At 38.4% G+C, this 20,707-nt stretch overlaps 1 protein-coding gene and 1 long non-coding RNA gene across 6 annotated transcripts; one reads left to right on the forward strand and one right to left on the reverse strand.

Annotated features, from left to right (window-relative positions):
- Positions 1 to 96: 96 nt before the first annotated feature.
- upSET lies at positions 97 to 20,579 on the reverse strand. The gene is made up of 13 exons (XM_066745540.1): positions 20,104 to 20,579; positions 10,685 to 13,066; positions 10,509 to 10,596; positions 10,086 to 10,239; positions 9,863 to 10,007; positions 9,735 to 9,782; positions 9,006 to 9,651; positions 8,441 to 8,919; positions 6,913 to 8,323; positions 4,821 to 6,374; positions 4,381 to 4,621; positions 4,150 to 4,287; positions 97 to 4,060 (listed from the first exon to the last, which is right to left on the reverse strand). Exons 2-13 carry the CDS (start codon positions 12,739 to 12,741, stop codon positions 3,615 to 3,617), a joined length of 7,407 nt encoding a protein of 2,468 aa, XP_066601637.1. The 5' UTR covers positions 12,742 to 13,066; positions 20,104 to 20,579; the 3' UTR covers positions 97 to 3,614.
- Positions 15,585 to 18,461, forward strand: LOC136784694 (uncharacterized). 5 transcript variants are annotated; one of them, XR_010824441.1, is made up of 4 exons: positions 15,585 to 16,400; positions 16,507 to 17,033; positions 17,103 to 17,643; positions 17,808 to 18,461. It is a non-coding gene; the product is annotated as an uncharacterized lncRNA (long non-coding RNA). The 5 variants fall into 5 exon arrangements; XR_010824442.1 differs by having other exon boundaries at positions 16,507 to 16,702; positions 16,784 to 17,643; XR_010824440.1 differs by having other exon boundaries at positions 15,586 to 16,400; positions 16,507 to 16,702; positions 16,801 to 17,643.
- Positions 20,580 to 20,707: the final 128 nt, after the last annotated feature.

The raw sequence follows: 20,707 nt of genomic DNA on the forward strand, positions 1-20,707 counted from the left end.
GCTGGTTGATTGGATCTATGATAAGACGCCCGTCATTCCAAACATTGGGAATAAAGTGATTAAAAAGGCAGATATTAATTCATAAAATGTATTCCGATTTATTAAATTTCATGTATGCCTAAATACGAGTTTCTTTACATATTATGCCATAACATATATCATTCAGTTTGATATTGATGAACTTGTTACATTTATTAAATCAGTATTACGTATTAAATTATCATACAATATATATGTAATGCAACATGGCTATAACTAAGCACATACACGTAACAGTGAATCGCAAATAAAAAAATTATGTATTATCTGACGTATTATTATAAAGTTTAATATGTAAATATATGTTTTTATGTATAATAATTGCTATGATCCGTTCTTTATTTACAACATTAAAACGACTACTCTAACAAGCTATATCATGATATCGTGTAATTCATAACAATATTCATCTCTTATTAGAATGTCATTATACAGATATAGCAAGATCTATCAGTGAATTGTACAACGGGTTATTTTAATAATAATTATCATATTAATAATAAGCATAGTAGCTGCAAAGCGATTTTTTTGTCTGATATCGTTACACTAATTGTTCATTGAAATTTTAAAAGAGATATAGGAGTTTTGAAAGAGGATATACACGAATACTTAATGTTATCTTACAAAAATATTTACACGCTTTCATTTTATATTGTGGGTAGAGGAGGACATGAGCTGTACACTATTTTTTCCTTCGTCTCCCACTTTCATCATTAGCTTACACTAGTTTACACGTTTGTTACAAACTATTGGATAAAGTATAAAAGAATTTACGAAATGCCAAAAATATGTTTGTTTAGACTTATTACATTCATCCTCTTTAGCTCCGACGTCCTATTCCTTTTTAACCCCTTCAACGTCTTCACCAAATCTAAAAACGTAAAAAACCCAAGATCTTTATGCACCCCTTTAAACTGGATTTTTCTCCTTTTGTAAATTGATGAGATCTTTATGCAACTGAAAATTTCATTAAATACTTTCATAGATAGTACATAAATATTACAACTGAATTTTAATGCCTTACTTCCTAATCACAGATCTCCAAACTTTGATATTTACTTAGAAGAGATGATTACAAAAAAAGGTAATAACAATATTTGTACAAATATTTTTTCCTCCCAGCGTTACATTCCCTATCCATTTTGCTTCTCTAGCGATAAATTAAGTATTGTTACAAACATTAAGTATAGAAGTTTAAACAAAAATTGATAATCAACTCGCATAAAAGTTTCTTCCGTGTAATAAATGAGCCAACAAATGAAAAGATCATCAATTACAATAAATCCTGCCAATCCTTTTGCTTGGAGAAGATACATTATTCTTTTTCGTAAAATTAATAGTTCGCGTATATAAATCAATGTTTTTCAATGTGTTTTTGTTCAAAAGCAATATCAATCTAATGCGCGTTTTATTTTGTACTTTTATCAGTGAAGAACTATGGCCCTATTTAGAAGGTAAAATGCATTGTCTGCTATAAAAGAATCAAATTTGAAAATTATAAGAAAATACTATTTTATATCACGCAATGCTCATGGGATCTTGATTATCTTATTTAACATATAGTTAATTAAAATTTTTGAAAAAAGTAAAACCTATAGACTTTTCTCGCAAATATAGTTTCATTACAATCTTGGATCAAACTGCTTTAATTATTTTGTAAATGATTTTGATCACCAAGATGTAATAGATAATATCCAATTAAAGTAAATGTAATTAAGAGCATTGAAAACTGTGAATATAGATTGTAGGGCCTTAATTATTCACGCATCAATTCATTCAACATGCACTTTCAATACTGCCTTTTCTAATAAAAAGAGAAAAATAAAAAAGGAAAAAGAAAAGAAACTAAAATCGATAACATTGAAATGTCCAGGTACAAAACACTGGTTCGGAAAGACCCGAGAACGTCATTAATATCGCAAAGTATAAAATAAATTAATATGCGAATTGCACGCAGTACTATCCGAGTGAAACTCAGAATGAAAAATTTTAACATGTACTATTTATTATCAACTAATCATCGGGGTTTTACAATAAAATATGAAATATATTTCTATATATAATACGGTGCGTCAAATAAAACGACCCAAAGCATAGTTTCAAGGAAACACGTTTACTTCGATGACTACAAGAGATAACGATTTTTCGCAGACTTCTTGATACAAATAGAAAGGAGTTTCAATAAAGTCTTATACTAAAAATTGATATCTCTAATAGTTAAGGAGATAAAGGTTTCTTTGCATACTCGTCATGAGACGTTTTAAATGACAGTATAAATATATGTATATATATATAGAAATTTGGACACACTGCTGTGACTTAACATTTCTTCCACATTAGACAGAATAACACAGCACAGTGTCTTTCTTACCTACAAATGTATGCCTACAGATCGTTTTAGAAACTATGGTTAAATAGATAGCATGATATTATCAATAATAGTACGACTATATGCAAGGAATATTTACAGAATAATTCATCATTATTTCTAGTTCAAATGTGTATAGTTTATATATATAATTAGAAATGATAAAAGTATTTGAACCATGATTATTTACTTGGATTACTCCAACTTTCATCGTAATTCTATTATATATATATATATATTTATATGTATATATAAACATTTTGAGGAAACTAATTTAATGTTATACAATACAAGGTTTCTTTAATATTTTGTCATTTTGACAACCAATTCGTTGAAACACCAACATTTCATTTAACAGGTTTCAGCGATCGATTCAAATATATGCTAATATGTTGAAAATATTTAACTGTAGCCTTAGGTCACATGAATTTCATAGAATATCCTTCAAACCCGTCTATTAGTTAATAATACTTGACTGTACTTTTCAGTCTGTCCTTTTTTCGTTATTGACTAAACGCATTTCAACAGGTTGCGCTATATGTATATAATGCATATGTATACATTTTAAATATATATACATACATACATACATGTATATATTTTAAATACTTATACATGTACATAAGATATATACACACACATTTATATATATATATTTATATAGTTGTCAGTTTATCTTTTTACACGAACTTTTCGCGCTTTAGATCGTGTAATATTTTTTAATTGCGATGATTTTGTTGACTAATTCGGGCTTTATCCACATTTATTCTAAACTTTCAACAAAGTTACTCTATTATGCGGAACTATCTTTTCTAGCAAGCTTGATTGGCGTTCGGCGATACCGTTACCAAATTTACCGACAAACTAAGCTATAAATTGCAATTATCTTATTAAAAACCTATTTACCGACTATGTTGTCAGTGCTCGATGATCGCCAAAATAGTTACAGGAAAAATCAAAGAATGATCGAAGAATTCTTCAGTTAGTGCGCTGGGAAGATCCAGAATTGCCCAGCTACATTAATAATAGTAATAGTAGCAGCAATAATATAAGTCAATGATCAGTTTTATAAATTGATACTACGATTAGTATATATTTAAAAGGATCATTGATTATTCCTTGGTTGTTCTTTGTTCACTCATAGTTTGTTGAATAATATATCTTGCTCACTTTTTCAATGCACAATGTTGGATAAGACAAGCGTCGGTTACGATCTGGACGATGGATGATTGAAGAACGTCTTTTGGGTCTGCGGAGGATGTTGGAAACTTGTGGCTACGGTCGGTGGCGTTGCAGACTTGAATTTTGGAGGTGGTGCAGCTGTGGTGGTCGGTGGAATAAATTGCGGGGGATAAGGATTTGATCCTGGCGGCGCCTGTGCGGTCTGGGGTACTAAGAATGGTGACGTCTGTTTGTTGCTTGGTGACTGAACCGGTGTATTTGAAAATGTAGGCGATGTTGTCGCTGGCGTAGCTGGATAAGCCGGGAATTGCGAACAAGTTTTATTTTGAAACTGTGAATAGTGAATAACCGAGGTGCCTGGAGGTGGAATATAGGGTTGAGGTGGTAAAGGATACCCTGGTGGTGGATTCGACATTGGTACCTGACCCGGAGATGCTTTTCGAGCTTTCAATATTGCCTCCGCTGTTAAACCTAATAGGTAAAATAATAGTGTAAATGATAATATATCGTAAAACAATCTTGTGCCAAGGTTATATCATTTTACTGTAATAATATTTTACCTTGCTTGCGAGCCCTTTCTTCCTCATCATCGCTTAAAAATAATCCAAATTCACGTTTCAATCTTTCTGTAAGATTTTCGCGTTGCCGCTCCACGAGGGTTGGTGCTGCAGACCAACCAATCGTACCTTCTTCGCCACCTTCATTGCAAATTAAATTGAATAAACTTTCTATTCTTGTAAACTATGTACAAAGTATTTCAGTATCTCCCATGAGTTAGACTTTACGTTTACCTTTCTTTTCCTCTGCTTCATTATTGGTAAACAACGGTAAGGCTGTGAGTCCAGGCAAATCATGATTCACAGCTGCCTTGGAAGCTTCCTCGTCAGAGCTAAGGGATGAAGTACCACTACTCGCGCTATCCGATCTGCCTCTTCTTGCTGCTTTATCCGCATTCGTATCGCTGGTTGGTTCAGGCTCTGGGGGAGTTCCGGATGATTGTTGTTTTCTTTTTCGGTACTCGGATATCGATAGCTACGAATTAAGACAAAATGCATAATCAAAAACGGTTCGATTGGGATGTCCTATACAAATTAAATGACACGATGATATAAGCTACTTAGAGAAATTAATAATTTTAATAACAAGAGAAAAAAAAATAACTGGCTGAATGATGAAGCGAATGAACTAAATAAAAAAATCTGCGCAAGCAGAATCTTAACTAAAGTCCTACCGTTCTAACCTTGCGTTTCACAGGAGGTGCAACTTCCTTGAAAGGGGAAGGAGCAGGCATATTGTTGGGTACCACTGTCCTTGGATCTTTCCTCTTAAATTCTTTTTGAGGCTCCTCCTCTTTAATAGGATTAGACTCTTGTGTAACATTTTGTACTGTTGGCTGTGTTACATTAACTCTTGTGAGATCTTGAAGAGATGGAACAAATTTATCAAGTGCAACAGTTTTTACATCAATTGGAACAATATTATCTATTCTATCCAGTTTGTCTACTTCTATTTTTTCTAGCCTTTCTATTCTTTCCAGCTCATCCTTCGTATTTATTTTGCGCGGTTCATTTATGATTTTCATTTCTACTGATTGTTCCTCCTCAATTTTCACTTCTAGTAATTCTCGAAAAGCTGTAGACAGTAGCGACTTCTGCTCGGATCTTTCTACATCCTCGACATCCGCAAGGTCAATTGTCGATTCTATTATGGCTGCCTCAAAATCTAATTTAGTTTTTGGCGCTGGAGTATCAGTTTTCTTACGAATTCGTTCGCTCAATGGAGGGATCGATTGGAAAATCATTTGCGGCTCCATCGGTTCTAAACTCTCCATGTTAGATGAATTTTCTATATTTATATCCAAACTCTGTTCCGTGTTCTCCGTCTGCGTATCCGATACGGAGTTCTCCGATGACACAATACCTTCTTTCTTAATAAAATCTCCGCACTCTTGGATCTCTTTCGAAAAGCTTGATGAACTAAACTCACAGTCCTTTTCTTGACTCGTTTCGTGATTGACCTTGAACATTTTAAAAGGTGCTTCGTAATTAGAGTCATCTATTTCCTTATCCTCAGATTCGGAATCTTCCTTGGAGCTGTCCATCAAACCTTCGATACCATCCATGCTTTTGTTATCTTTTTCTGAACTGGTATCAACCTTTTCCTTATAATCGTTACCATCGTCACCGGTAATTTTCTTCATTTGAGCTTCTACGTCGAATTCGTCTATCGACAAACTGTCCTCCGACTTTGAATCGTTAGTATACTCCTTCTGAATGTTGAGCTTGCTGTTTTCGTCAGTTTTTCTGTCGTCGTCCGACTTCTCGTTTTCGCTGGCAATGCTCACTATCTCAGCAATGCCTCCACCGAATTCCAATCTCATTTCTGCTACTCGTTGCTTCAAAATGGCGTCCGACTCCATAGTAGCTACGGGCGAACTCATATCATCCATTTCTGTATCAGGTTCATTTTGATCTACTATTTCTACAGTTCCCGTTCCTTCCTCCATTTCTACAAATTTTTGAACTGCCTCCCTTTTAACCACGAATTCAGTTTCATCCACTTCGTACTTTATCGGTTCCTTCTTCGCTATCTCTTCTGATGTAACGTCAAAATCGCTTTCGTCTTTTATTTCCGACTTTAACTCTTCTTGTCCATATTCTGATTTAACCGATGCCTCTGCCATTGTACACTGTTCATCTTTCTTTTCTATTTTTATCTTGTCGAGCTGGTAGTTCTGGGTAACATGATTTTGTATTGGTGATTGTGGTGCTTCCACGTAGTCGTCCTGCAACATCAATAAGCTTATCAGCAAATTCGCTCGTTCTAATTCATCGAAATTCATTGGATTGTAACGTAAAAGAGTTCAGTTAAAAATATAAGAAGCAATATGGAAAATAACCGAGCTCATTCATGTTACAAGCCAATATAATTACTACGAAATGTGAAGTGTCATATAAAAATTTTGATGTTTTAGTAGATAACTGAATTATAGTGATTGATCAAACAGAAAGGTGTGTCGTGATTTTAACACAGAAATACAAGCACATACGATTAGAAATCTAATGGGGCATTCCATGTAAAGTGGGATGATTTTTGTCCAAGACTGGCTGTATGCAAAGATGTTCTGGACTGTGACTCATTATCATTCTGCAAGAAGTAATCTATAAATATAGATCAAACTTAATTCATTCGTCCTTTAAGAATTCCCTACTACCATTTGTTTCTTTCGTTTTCTTTTTTTTTTTGTAATTATAAAAATCGAACCCCGAATTATTTAAACCGGAATAAAATCGTCCCACTTCACGTTAGAGAATAAATCTCACCTCTTGAGAGCAGAGAGATCTCCCGTTGGAGTTGGTATCCGGTACCAGCATAGTAGGAGTAGTAGGCGGAGTATAATTATCGGACGACAAGCTTTCCCTAGCGATTCTTCTCTTTTTTGGTGGCGCGATCATTTCGCTGGGAGGACTTTCCGCCCTGGGTGAGTCACATTCTTCAGAAATGGCTTGACGCAGCCATCTCTTCTTTGCCGATCCAGAGGACACGTTGCATGCATTGCTTCCCGATGATGATTGCTGTTTTCGCTGTGGTGGAGAATCACATATAGCAGAAACCGAATGAGCCGCTTGTACCAAAGTTGCCAGACTTTTAGCAGCGTAACTTTGGCTAAGGAATTCAGCGGATGGATCAGACCCAACAGCCAATTCCGATGGTCTGCATAAAGCATTTATAGAATTCTGATTTGAAGGTAATGGAGATACTTGAGGAACGGTCGACGGAGGGTCCGGAGACTCTTTCAACCACTCGTTCATGAGAACTTTCTTCGTTTTAGGGAATTTGAAGCCAGGGGCGAGGGGACCCACGGCAGCAGCGACTAGAAGACATGCGGAAGACAGAGGAGTAGATGGCGTTGAACTCTGGGAACTACTACTAGCTCCACTGTCGCAAGTTGGACTTTTCGCTGGTGTTGGTTGCTGCAATGGTGGTGAGCTTGAACCTGGTGCGTTGGAATTAGCCAGTGCCAGCAACAATCCAGCATCCGTCGAGATCCCTGAAGATCCTTCCGGTTTCTTGCCTGGAGTCTGAATGTGGGCATATTGTCTGCTGGGGGGCCTGTTGGATCTCAATGGCGGGCTCTGCATAGAGTTACTTTCCTCTCCGGAAGAAACATCCGAATCTCCTGAATTCAACCTTGATCTTCTATTCTGAGATTGACTCGTTGTTCTTGCTCTTCCTTTTCTCCTCTTCCTCCTCACTACTCTTTCTGTACTCTGTTGTTTAATGGGCTTGGCAGAAGCAACAGCCTCATCTATATCGCTCTGCGTACCTCCAGATTCTTTTCTCTGAGCATTTCGAGCTTGCACTTCCTGTTTTCGTTGTTCGGCTTTCTCCAGTCTCTCAAAAGCCTTCATAATAGCCTCCATTTTTCTCTCTTCTCTCGTCATTTTCTTCTTATCCTTTTTACTTTCCTGTGGCGTGGCTTGTCCAGGATTCGGTGATGTTTGTGCTTGAGGAACCATCACGGGTAGTTCTTCCTTCGGTTGGCTCGCCTGACGAGGCGTACTTATCACACTTGTAGTAGCCACTGCTTTCTTGGGAAGTCCCGTTGTGATTGTTGCTGGAGGCGTAGTGATAGTTTGCGTGACCGTTGCCGCGGCAGCGACTGTCGTTACTGTTTCATTATTGTCCTCGCTGATTGTGTTTCGACGTCCTCGCCGTCGCCTTTCCCGTCCGCTATGATTTACAAATACAAATTATTACAATTACTCGTATCACAGTTCCTTTTGAATTATAAATTTATCAGATTATATTGATTCATAAGGGTATAAAGAATACCAGTTGCAAACTTACTCTGCATTCTCGGCAAGAGCACCATTGCTTCCTCTCCTACTAAGCTGAGCAGAATTGTTGAATTGACATTCCCGTGGATTGTTGCAAGCACAAATAACAGGCATCGTCGCTGAATTAGAGTTTGGCGACAATAATAAATCGTGTTGTTCGTGTTTGATGGTAATTTCTGCATTCTTTTCTATCGCAGTAATAGTGACTATGTACAGATGAAGTGTTCCTTTTTCTATACAATGCTTGACCTCCGCATTCGGTTTGCAACTTCTCCGCACGAATCTCGCATCGTTTCCGTATGTTCTAGTGTCCACGCAGACCTCCGTACCGTCACGTGGTAATCGATAAAAAAATACGAAAGGTCCAGGCCTCTGAGCATGTTGTCTACCCTGCGGATGAGACGGCCTGTGCTGTGTACTCAGCATATATTTACCACGCAGTTCCAACACCGGCGTATTCGGTAAAAGATACATGGTTGCAACTAGGAACTAAAGGAGAAGATACATTTTGAATTATTGGCATATTTGTTAAATAAAATGTACTAAAAATTATTCATTCTAAGATCCATACTCACTTTGAGATTATTACTATGAACGTTGAGTCTGCATTTCCCAGTGGCAATGGCATTCATGTTGCTCTGTCTGAGTTCTCCGTGAGTACCGTTGACCTTGATACTAGATATCCTCGCTCTGAGCTCAGGACTGTAATGATTGGTGACTGCCTCCTCGTATCTCTCGATCCATTGCCTCAGTGGTGCCATGTTGGAACCCCAGGCATCAAGTACATCGTCCTCTTTTTCCTCCCCGCTCATTCTTCGCTTGGTTTTTCGTTTTCCAGGACCCCGTTTCGTTACTTCTTTTTTGCGCACCGCACTCGGCTGTCTCGGATGAGGTTCTCTTCGTTGGCGCTTCGACACCGTGTTGTTATTATTGTTGTTATTATTATTCAATCGACGAACCTGCGAAGACTCTGATTTCCTGCGTGGAACTTGTGTCATCGGCCGTTTCTTCTGACCAGAATTTACGCCTGGATCAGTGTCTGCAGAGCTTGTTGACGAAGTATCCGATGAAGTGTCAGAATTCAGCAGCTCCTCGCGCTTTCGCATCTGTAGCGTCCGCGCTCGTTGTCTATCCACCCGACGAGGACGACATATCTCGCAAAGATACTCTTCAGGAATGTTTGAACGATCTATACCCATACAGTCAACATGTTGCCATACTCTGTATTTAAAAAAATAATAAATTAATTATTTATATTCCCCTATATAAGTACTAGTAACAGAATGCAAAGCTTTGATACTAACAGACATCGATCGCAGCATATCATATATCCATCATCATGCTCAAAATCACTGAAAAAAAAATTCATTTCATTATTTAAGTTAATGTTAAAAAACTTTAGACATTACGAGATATGCAATAGTTTTCTTACCAGATACATCTGGTCACACTATCCTCGTCGTCACCTTCGCCTTCTGGAGCCGTTTCAGTCTCCTCACCTTCTGGCTCTGCTTCCCTTCCTGGTTCACTACTGATGGCACTAGCAGCATCGTCTTCTATGTTTGCACTGGGAGGCACTGGAAATAAATTAAGCAGATGGAAATTAGCTCAAGTTAAAATTAAATGTTTAACGACGCACACAAATATATATTTACCTTGTCCATAAATGAATGAATTCTGGGGCGTAGGTGTGGAGCTTCCAGCACCATTAATTGGCTGCTGCTTTGGATGAGGTGGTGGCGAAGGTGGCGGCGGTGTCCTTGGCGGTGGTGCTCCGTAATTGTGGTCTTGGAGAACAAACTGGAGACACTACAATTAGACAGTTGATTTTCAAACCATGCATCACAAACTACCCTTTAACCTTCATAAGAATAATCACGTGGATAAAAATCATCGAGCAACAAAAATTTTAAGCATACGCCTTGAGTTAAATCAGTAAAAATGGTGTAGACGCAAAATATATCAAACTAAAGAGAAGCTTACAAGTTTGTTTGAAATTTTCTACGAGAAAAATATAGATCTAAACACAAATGACAAACACTTTGCAAAAATGCCTGCTCAAGATGCTATGACATTACCTCATAGGGTAGAGGCATTCTTCTAACAGGAGATTTGGGGGACTGCTGAGAGTCTTGATCTTTTAACATTTTTATTTCTAGCTCCATTCTGCAAGAAGGAAACATTAATTAATATATATATTTTATTTAAGAAACCGTATATTAATCTTATTAAAATAATTCATTTGAGTACTAACGAGTTATCATCTTTACGAGGCTCTGTGTTCACCACAGGTAGAAGAGTTTTGATCTGACCGCTACCTTGAGGTCGAACTTGTTGAGGATACTGAGGAGCCACAATCAATTGCTTCTGTTGAATAGTTTGTTGCTGAATTTTTACAGGATTCTTGTGAATCAACATATGTGGCATATTTGCGGTCGGTTGAGGCAGCAATGTCTTAATATTAGTCTTCTGCATTGGCGTGGTTGATGTCTGAGCTTTCAAGGTCGTTATGTGTGTATTCAAAGATGTTTTGATGCCAGGAGCCTTCTGCGTGTGATTCCTTTGGATGGTTTTCTGGGGAGGTATTGTCTTGATACATCCTGGCTGTTTCTGAACACTCTGAGGACCCAGTATATTTTGCTGCGGCTGCTGAATGATTTTCATCGACTGAGAATTATTGTTCCTATGCATTGGAGACTGAACATTACCAGGAGCACTCTGGGACTTTACAGTATTGGCCAATTTTTGAGAAACCCCCCTGAGTGGTCCCTGTTGAGCATTAGGTGATTGATTCTTCGGTATGCCCATTCTCAATATCATTTGTTGCTGCTGCTGCTGTAACTGCTGTGATTGCTGCATCTTAGCATTAGAGGATGACTGAGGTCTCTGGTTATTGGGTAACGTGGCTACTTTTTGATGAGCATTGGTGACACTATGACTCCTCTGATTGGGATTTGTTTGTTGCTGAAGCTGTGCCACAGTCTGAGTCTGTGGAACAACCTGCTTAGTGATGATATTAGATCCTTGCTGCAACTTCGCTAAATTTGCCACGCTGTTGCTCTTGGTAATATTAGTAATGGTCTGTGGCCTGGCAACAGATGCAAGAGACTGAGATTTCTGAAGAGTTCCTTGAGGCCTTTGTTGAGGTGGTCTCTGAGTTTGAACTTGTTGCTGATTCTGAACTTGCGTTTTCTGTAACCCAGCTACAGAATTACCATGTTTCTGCACATTATTCACAACTCCCTGTTGCCTCTGAGGCCCCACCTTTTGATTTTGAACCTGCAGCTTCTGCACAGTTTGCTGGTTAGTCGGAAATTGTTGCTTGTGGTTCAATTGATTGCTCAGCAATGGTGTTTTCTGATGATTATATACCTGCTGTACCTTTTGCCCACCAGCATTAATTTGTGTTTTGGCTAGACTATTTACATTCTGCTGAACTCTCTGTGCTCCACTATTTGTTATTTGACCAGCTGATACCGCAGTGGCTATCACTTGGGATTTCTGTGCAGATTGAATTTTCTGTGTGGAGTTTCTCTGACCAGTCTGATTCATACAAGTTACGGTTTTCATCTTCTGAAGATTCACCGTCTGCGATTGACCAGCAACCGGCGTTTTCACATGAAACCTGTGGATATTTGACATTGCTGTCATTGTTGCAGTAGTGATTGCCTTCACAGAGGCCGTTGCCAGGATCTGTTGTGCAGATACAGGTTGCAGTTTCTGATGCACGCTGCTTGGTATACTCGTTGCAACGTTGTTTGTATGCTGTTTTGCAGCAGTGGCATCAGCACTGGTACTTTGAACCGGTTTAGAAGTTTGTGTAAAACTTTGGGGACTAACAACCCCTTGCATTGGGTATACATGAGCCACGGTGCCGCCTGGTGAATGCAATGCGGCTGTTTTCACTGGAATCTGAGCTACTTGAGGTACAACAGCGTTATTCTGCTGTTGCAGACCACTATTAGATACTTTTTGTGAGACTACACGTGTGGCCAAGACCTGAGTAGTGTTGGTAACAACTTTCTGGGTCTCTCTGATGATTTTGCCAGGTGTTTGGTTACCACTGGAAGATTTCTGAGCAGCGGATGCTGCTAATTGCGTATTGCACAGCTCCGTATCATGTGTTTGGGGGTTCTGGGACTTGACCAAGGGTGGGTCCTCGGGGACGACGGTCGGAATTCGATTTGGGACCGTCGTGAGGATCGTTTGAATGGGTTTGGGTGGCTCCTGGCCACCACAACGATCGACGCTGGGGCTTTCCGTGGAAACGGCCGGCGTTTCCACGGTCCCCAATTGGAGAACGAAGCTCATGGTGGATCCATCCGTAGGCGCCAGCGCTTTCGAAGCTCCGCCAGAGGTTTCGATGGCTTCCAGGTGTTCTTTCTCATGTTTACTTGGTTCGCTGCTCGGTCCAGGGGATGAAGGGGCGGGTAGATCGGGCCCTTGGGACTCCTCGCCACCGCCTTTTCCACCCCCGGATAACTTTGTTACCGACAGGGTCGACGTCTTGAAGGCCGTACTTGATCACAACTTGTTAAAACTCCTTCGTGTCCCCGTTATTGTGCTTCCTTCTCAACCCCTCCCGACCTTCTCCCGTGATTTTTGATTCCGCTATTTGAGGGGTCTGGACCATAAGCTGAAAAAAAAACCAAATCAGTATCCAATATGAAAATTCCCTAGAATCTTATTCTAGAACAATTTTTAATGAAATTTAGCAATATTCATGTTAGTATATATATATATATATGGTATTCATAGAGGGATAATATAAAGCTTTAATATAAATCTTTTAATTTCCTACATATCAATCTTACATTGAGTCAGATTGCTTACTTTTACCAGAGCTTTCTAACTGTCGATAGTTAGCATAGTAGGAGATTATACAGTCGCTCGTACATCAGTCTAGAATTTTAGCATAGTTTGCTACGAGCCAATGTTGCCTCGTTGCTTTCTAAGCTGGGAAGACGGAAGTGCGAGATTCCGTCCGGTCTTTGTGGATCCTAAGTAACTTTCACGTCTATCCCATTTACCTTGGGCTATTCTCGCGCAGTGTAAACAGAACGACTTGATTTTTTCTCTTCGAGTGCAAAACATCGCAATTCCTATTTCAACGCAGTCTTTTCGAGGTAAACGAACGGAGTCTGATCGATCGCTGGTGGTTTTTCGACACATGACGCTGCGTTGCTGGATAAAAAGTGGAGAAGGAAATTCGATCAAGCGGCGAGTATGCCGAACAGCGTTGACCGAGGTTATGTTCGACGCGGGAAAAGAGAGGGGGAAGGGTGGGGGTAAATTTAATTTTATCCAATGCTCGCAAAATGATTCACGAAGTAGAATTATTTTCGTCAACGATGTGCAATCGTGGCTGAAATAAAAGTTGCTTTTCCACCGATGAAGCTAAAAATTGAGTAATCCGGGAATCAAAATGGTGATTGGCCGCGTACCAAAATTCTCTTTGGACGTTCTCGAAAATTCAGTGTTTTCAGGCTTCGTCTCGATTATTAATAAATTATTCATTCGGTTGGATCGTGCGCGGGAGTCGCGTAAGTTGAAAAATAGTCAAATGCGACATTGCAATCCTCGCAATGTTGGCAGCAATGAGATCTGCGCCGACCTACTTACCGTACCTCGACCCTCGCATCGATTCGATACCAACGAAAATTCCTCATCTTTCAACCGCAAAACGATCCCCCCCATCCTTCCTCTAAGCAATTGACCCCATTTTGTGTCTTTTTCCAACGAGTCTTCGCTCTACCTTACCGACACAAAATCATAACCTCTGGAAAATTTTGAATGGTAAAAATAAAATACGCAAGGTTGTTGTGTACAATACTGCACTTTTACTGTATATGTTGTATTTTATCAGAGATTAAAAGTGGAAAGAAAAATATTCTGTTGTATCGATAAGGTTTTATTGCACTTTAGTTATAATCCTTTTTACGAGTAATTGAATATCATTCCTATATCAGCCGGTGTCGCTTAACATCAACGGCCGATCAATGCGAAATATCAAATGTAACAGAAACCGTGACGCGAGTAGAAATACCAATTAACCGTGAAATTTAATCATTATCCATCATAGAGCTTTCTGTCTTTTTTGTTTGATTAAACTGCTGTTTTACTTGCTGATTTTTATGCATTTATTGATCGAAGTTCAGATTCTCAGGGAAATTTCGATTTTATATGAGGTGATAAATATTGAGAACGAAGACTCGAGCATCAAGGAGTGAAACTGTAATGCAATGCTCTTTTCGTTCGACGTACGTTTACCCCCCCCCCCTAACTCGCTATATCCTGATCTACCATAACATGTACTCGTACCAACGCAAATGGCACCGGTAGCCATCCTCGAAGACCACGTCTCTCGCAAATACGCATTTCCCAGCACGAAAATATTCTCGAAACTAAAGTGGAATAACGAAATTTATTTTCAACGAAATCACCCTGCAGCGGAAGGTCGATCCATGAAAACGATTAAATTTTATTCTATATTATCAATGTAAAATAAGGATAAAATAATTATTAGTTAGTAACGCGGCTCGAGAATACTGCCAATTTGCTGTTAAATTAATTAAAGATAGCAGCTATAACGGTGATCTTCGAAGATGGAATGCTCTTGGAATTGTAGCATTTATGTGAGTTACTGTACTTGCACAGTATGTCGCCTCCTGAGAGAGAGGAGGGGGGATAGAGGACTTTACGCGCGCGTGCGTAGCATTTAGAAGTGCATCCACTGACCGTACAGTCCAGCTGATTACAATAAGCAAAATCCGAGGCATGGTAATTATTAAGCTTTCAAAAGTAACAATACATGATTTTGCAATCTTGATCAATTTTAAATCAGCAAATCTAATAATATAGCGTGAACCTGACACAGCTGTCGAATATCCGAACGACCAATACCCCTCTCGCTTTTATTCACGGAGAAGCCATAACATAGAACGGTTTATCTTCATGAAGACCGAAGTTAGCTGAGCATGTTCATAAGAAGTATAAATATTTATAGAAAATACGAATATTTACAATCGAAAAGAATTCTAATGCAAAACTTCTGATCTAGCAGTTCTTTGTAAGTTTTCAACATTGAGCATCGGCTATTCAGTCGTACTGGAAAGTTTTTTGCACTTTACATACACATGCGCGTGTAGCAGAGGTTAGTTTGCTGTTGCCATAGTAGAGGGCCGAGAGAGTAGTCAGGGGTGGGGAGGGTTATGTGTGTATGTGTAGAGAGAAAGAAGGAATTAAAAGGTAAAAGATGGCGCGTAACAAGAGAGGGGGAATGGTTGCGCGCGCAGCAGCAAGTATCGCGCTGCTCCTCGGTTCGATATCCGCCAACTATCGCCGCTTCCTTCGTCCACGGACCGAAGTTGCAATTTCTTCCTTCGTCTCTTGCTCGACAAGATTGCAAGCTACGGGGAGGAAGGACGCTCGGAGAATTCCGGAGCTGAGACTGGAAAGGAACGAGCCAAGGATGGTGGGGAAAAAGGAAAGTAAGAAGGAGAAGAACGGAGATGTTAAAAAAAGACGAATGGCGGCTGAAAGGGGGACTGAGAAGTTCTAGCGGTTGAGAGGAAGAGGGCGGTTGCACAGACAAGAATGAGCGGGGAAGACCGAAAGAGAAGCTTGGTTAGGTTAGGTAAAAGGAGAAAGAGAGCTGAGAGAGTGGAAACTGTCGAAAACGAGAGACGAAGAAAGATGGATGTAAAATTGGGAGAAAGAGAGATGAAAGCTTGGTTGAAAAGTGAAACAAAGAGAGAAATAGAGGCGAAAAAACAGGATGGGTGAAAATTGAAAAGAGAGCGAACAGGCAGAGTTTTCGTTGCCTCTTACGATCCTTTATTCGCATTGTGCGCCTTCGTTTCTTGCCATTATACATCCAAGGCTATACGTATACAAAGAATTAACAGTATATGTGAGCCAGTAGAGTATATCAAATATCATAATAAACCCTACAAAGATAAACTACAACGGTTAGTACATAAAAACATAGTGATAGCTTCTTGTAAACGCATAAAATCATATGATATCCAACAAATAAATTATTGATCAACACTAATCAATGTAATTATTATACAGAAAAGCAACGAAGAATAAAGATTAATTACATAGAAGAAAATAATATACAGTCTAGGTTAAAATGAGCAAAAACCCGCATTAGCCAGGAATAAAACTGTCAAACGGATACAAATGAGAAGAGAGCTAATTACGATGGGAATAAAATTGATGAGTGTCATCTCTGAAAAAGCTACTTTTATTTCAAAAACAGCTCGAGGTAGTATTTTTATTCGGCACTTGTTAACCATCAACTAAAAATTAATCGAAATTGGATCTTGCTGAAAATAAAACTGAGCAGCGACTCTCACTGTCTAGCTTTTACCAGGAAAAAACTTAAGAGCTTATGCAGATAGACTCGAGCATCCGGCCAAGATTTTTCCGTAGCTTGACGATCGACATTTAATGCACGTGCACGAGGAGAGTAGGAAAATAAAGGTATGAGAGAAAAATAAGCAGGGAGCACGAATGGCAAATCGAGATATACGCAAGCAAGCGTGAACGTGCGTTAAGCAAAGTTGCACGCGGCTGGATGAACGTGCCTGACGCACGTGAGTCTCGAGGTTATTTACACAGAATCTCGCCGTCCATTCAATTTCTCACCATTCTATTATTTTTAGAGAGCAACGCCACTTCTTTATCTTTATTCATACCGTCGAAACACTGTTTCTTATCTCCTTGCACCTTTTTCTTCGCGAAAATCAGGTTTTTTATTACCAATAATTAACTGATCATTAATCTTCATAATTCATGATCATTACACACTGCTTAAATACCTGTAATTTGTTTTTCTTTGGCAAATGCAACCGATAGATCGAAATTTACTTTCCCATACAAGCATTTATGTTTATATATCTCAAACTGCAAGTAAACAAACCTGAATTCCAAGAAAGCAACTTACTTAAAATTGTATTTACGCTGATTGTTTGGGTTGTAGGTCTGAGATTTTGTGGCTGAATATATTGCGTATTTCGGTATACGCTACAATTGCAGGCGTTGCATTTGCGCGAAGCTTGCTCCGCGTAGGAGGCCATTAATAAGCGATGACGTAAACGGACAAAAACGCGTCAAATCTTCGTGATATTGACCGATTGGGTAGTAGCGCCTGGAAAAAACATAATCTTAAAAAAATTCAAGTCGAATAACGACATTCTTCACGTGGTAAGTTGTATCTAACCTTCAAATTATCTAGATTAATTGTGGTAAACATTCTTTTCTCAGAAGTAGTCAACCATTTTGCTGCTTAAGAATATTTTCAAAATTGAGACAGCAACTCCTTGTATTACCTAACCTACATTCATATTTTGTTTTCAATTTTATTTTAGGAAAAAGTCCGAACGAACAAAAAAGCGTAATTTGTTGAAAAAACCGATAGAGGTTATGTATGAAAGGGTGGGTCGAAATAAATAGAGCGGAATTTGGTTGATGCGAGTGAGAGACTAATAAATTCACAGATAAGCGGAAGCGTGGGTGATTCTTGGTGACAATGAGAACAGTGGGCGAAAATATCGACCGTAAAGGGTAATTCGTGCATTAAATAGTAGAGGCGACACTTGCTCGTAACATTTTAATACCAAGAAGATCGTTTGATGTGAAAAATACACAAGGAAAAAAACGGTCTTTACGCCATACGACTTTATGGCATATTCAGCTGCCGATCGATATTCGCAGAACTTTCAAAGCCCGAGCGCCATGTTAAATTCGAGAGAATCCTGCTAAATTTTACTTATCCCCGTAGGAAATGGCATTTAAACAGCTCTTACTTAACCAAAACCTCGTTAATCCTGTCAACACGTTTCAAATAACCCGGCATTTATATCTTTCACAAAAAAATAATAATTTCTTTTCAATCTCAACGCGTTTCTTTTGGAGTAAACATGACTGAAACATTTTCTATTTGTTTTATTATCTAAATAAACAAAAAAATCTATTCCTTAAGATAATAAAATTTAGTTTTTGAAAATTTCTAAACAATTACTTATTTTCGTGCGAAACCCATCTTTTACCACATTTTGGGGGAGGGAAACCATATAGGTTTTTATCGAGAATCTTTTTGTTAACAAGATTTTGGTTAGAAATGTGTGGATAAACTGGCATTGCCCGTAAATGATTTAAAGTTTCTTGAAGAGAAGTAGAGATATCTGTGAATAAGAAGGGAGATAGGTGGAAGGGGGGGGGGGTGGATGTTGGCTGGAAGCGAATGGCGAAAGAAAATAGGAAAAACACGAAGTAGGTTTGGGTAGGGAGGTTTGGAGCGAAGAGAAAAAAACGGGTAAGAGCGAGCTGAGGGAGGAAGGAGGGGAGTAGAAAGAAAGATGGCGTTCGACGGGCGAGTCGAGCGCCGTCTGGTAGCATTTTTCTATTAACGCCATGAAATAGTGGTGTAGCGCTGCTCTAACTTTCCTTTCGTGAGGTTATAGCACGTTAACTCTACGTTGATAAATATTCAAAACAAATCCATTTCAAATTTACCCGGCATATCATTACTTTTCCAAAACAATCATCCGTTTCTTGTAAAAAATATAATAATTTTTTGCAAACGGAACGGCTACTTTTTCCACAATTTAAGAAATGCTTCTGACCAATACATTATTAATATATCACCAAGAATATATCACTTATGCATTCTCTTACAGTTGTAATTATCCATAAATGTTTGTCAAATTAGGGCAATCTGATGTGACATTGATACTCAGGCATTCATATGGTACACATTATCAAACTACTCCTATTAGAGCCAATGTCTCTCATGATGAAAATAGTGTTTGCTGCAAACAGCGAAAATAGATATTACCTTCTTTATTATTTCTTTAGATAAAAGTATCTATTAACACTGCACATGATTATTGATAAAGGGATTATTGGAATATATATCGTTATAAAATAATCACTTTAAATGTAGTTGGTCCATTAAAAATTATTATATTACAAGCAGCAGTTTTGTTAATGATAATTATCCAATTGACGAGATACGTATTGTGCTTGGAACATGGAGCAATCTTTGGAAGACTAATAAAGGACTTTATAATGAAATTAAATAAGTCTTTAATACTAAACAAAGCAAATGCATGTATGGAAATTAACAATCACACAAGTCCACTATTTACAACTGTGTGTATATATATGATGTGGTTGACCTGCCCTCACTTACCACTTTTCCAGCCAATGGTGCCACCATGTAAAAATGAAAATTGCAACTTTATGATAAATATATCTTTCAAAAGGTTATAATAACAAATCAAAGAAATTTTGGAGGGAACTTGTTGACCAGAAATGAGAAAATCGTTTGTATCTTCAAAATATTTTTTTTGTGCTCTTGGAATATGGTTGAGGCTAAAATTGCGGGAAGGCACCACCACAATATAGCACATTTTATCAAAGAACGTTTTATACACAAAATCAAACATATTAGTAATTATTACTGGCTAAAGTAGAATTAGCATAAAATATATAGAGCGATGTAGTCTAAACGTCACAAATGGTTCGGTAGCTGGTAGCTATGTTTCCTCTTCAACCGCACCAAATTCGTTTACTTTTAGGAAAGATTAATCGTCAGCTCGCACAATTGCTCGTGTCTCGTCAATTTGTCTTGGTAAAAATCGAGAGAAAAGCGTCGCTTACCTTAATATGACAGGAATACAGAAGCTCACTTTGAACTTGGATGTAAACACAAGCATTTTTTTACGGAACAGGCACCAGGGCAGCTTAAATAATTCACGATTAAACACTTCTTACATCGCGAACGATCTTTCAGCACTATTGAAAATTTTACTACGTTATTAAATACCGTAATAAATACAAGATTTCACGATCTCTTCGGAAAACATCCATCGAAAACTAAAGATGGCAGCCATTCTTCTGTACAAAACAAAGGTTCACATCCACGGACTCTCCAGCGATAAAACCTCGAACCCAGATTGCTTCCGGCGCTATGATCGGCCCGCCAATTTCAATTACCCATCTAAGATTCTCCATTTCTTCTAACAGTATCTTTTCGAAATTCGTTATTGTTTGATTTTTTAATACCTTTTTCCCGGTTTTATAAAGTGCTCAAACTTTTGGAAGTTTTCATTGTGAACGAGGCAAAAAAAAAAGAAGATATTATAGTTTATTCAAAAACTCTATTTCTAAATTACTCGATAGCTGGCACTGGAATCGATTAAGTATTTCCGACATCTAACGGCAAACTAAGGAAATACTATCATTGCCAACTTCAAGAGATTTG

Source organism: Prorops nasuta, unplaced genomic scaffold, assembly GCF_024137725.1.
Source record: "Prorops nasuta isolate Cenicafe-Biocafe unplaced genomic scaffold, Cenicafe_Pnas_1.2 PNAS00065, whole genome shotgun sequence".
Taxonomy (NCBI): Eukaryota; Metazoa; Arthropoda; class Insecta; order Hymenoptera; family Bethylidae; genus Prorops; species Prorops nasuta.

What these genes read in the sequence shown, in the direction of transcription:
- upSET (XM_066745540.1), bottom strand. Translation starts at nt 12,741, where the DNA reads ATGAGCTTCGTTCTCCAATTGGGGACCGTGGAAACGCCGGCCGTTTCC. An exon ending in GCTCTTGCCGAGAATGCAGA is followed by an intron (nt 8,324 to 8,440) that starts GTAAGTTTGCAA and finishes TGTAAATCATAG; the next exon opens with CGGACGGGAAAGGCGACGGC. An exon ending in GATCTCTCTGCTCTCAAGAG is followed by an intron (nt 6,375 to 6,912) that starts GTGAGATTTATT and finishes TTGATGTTGCAG; the next exon opens with GACGACTACGTGGAAGCACC.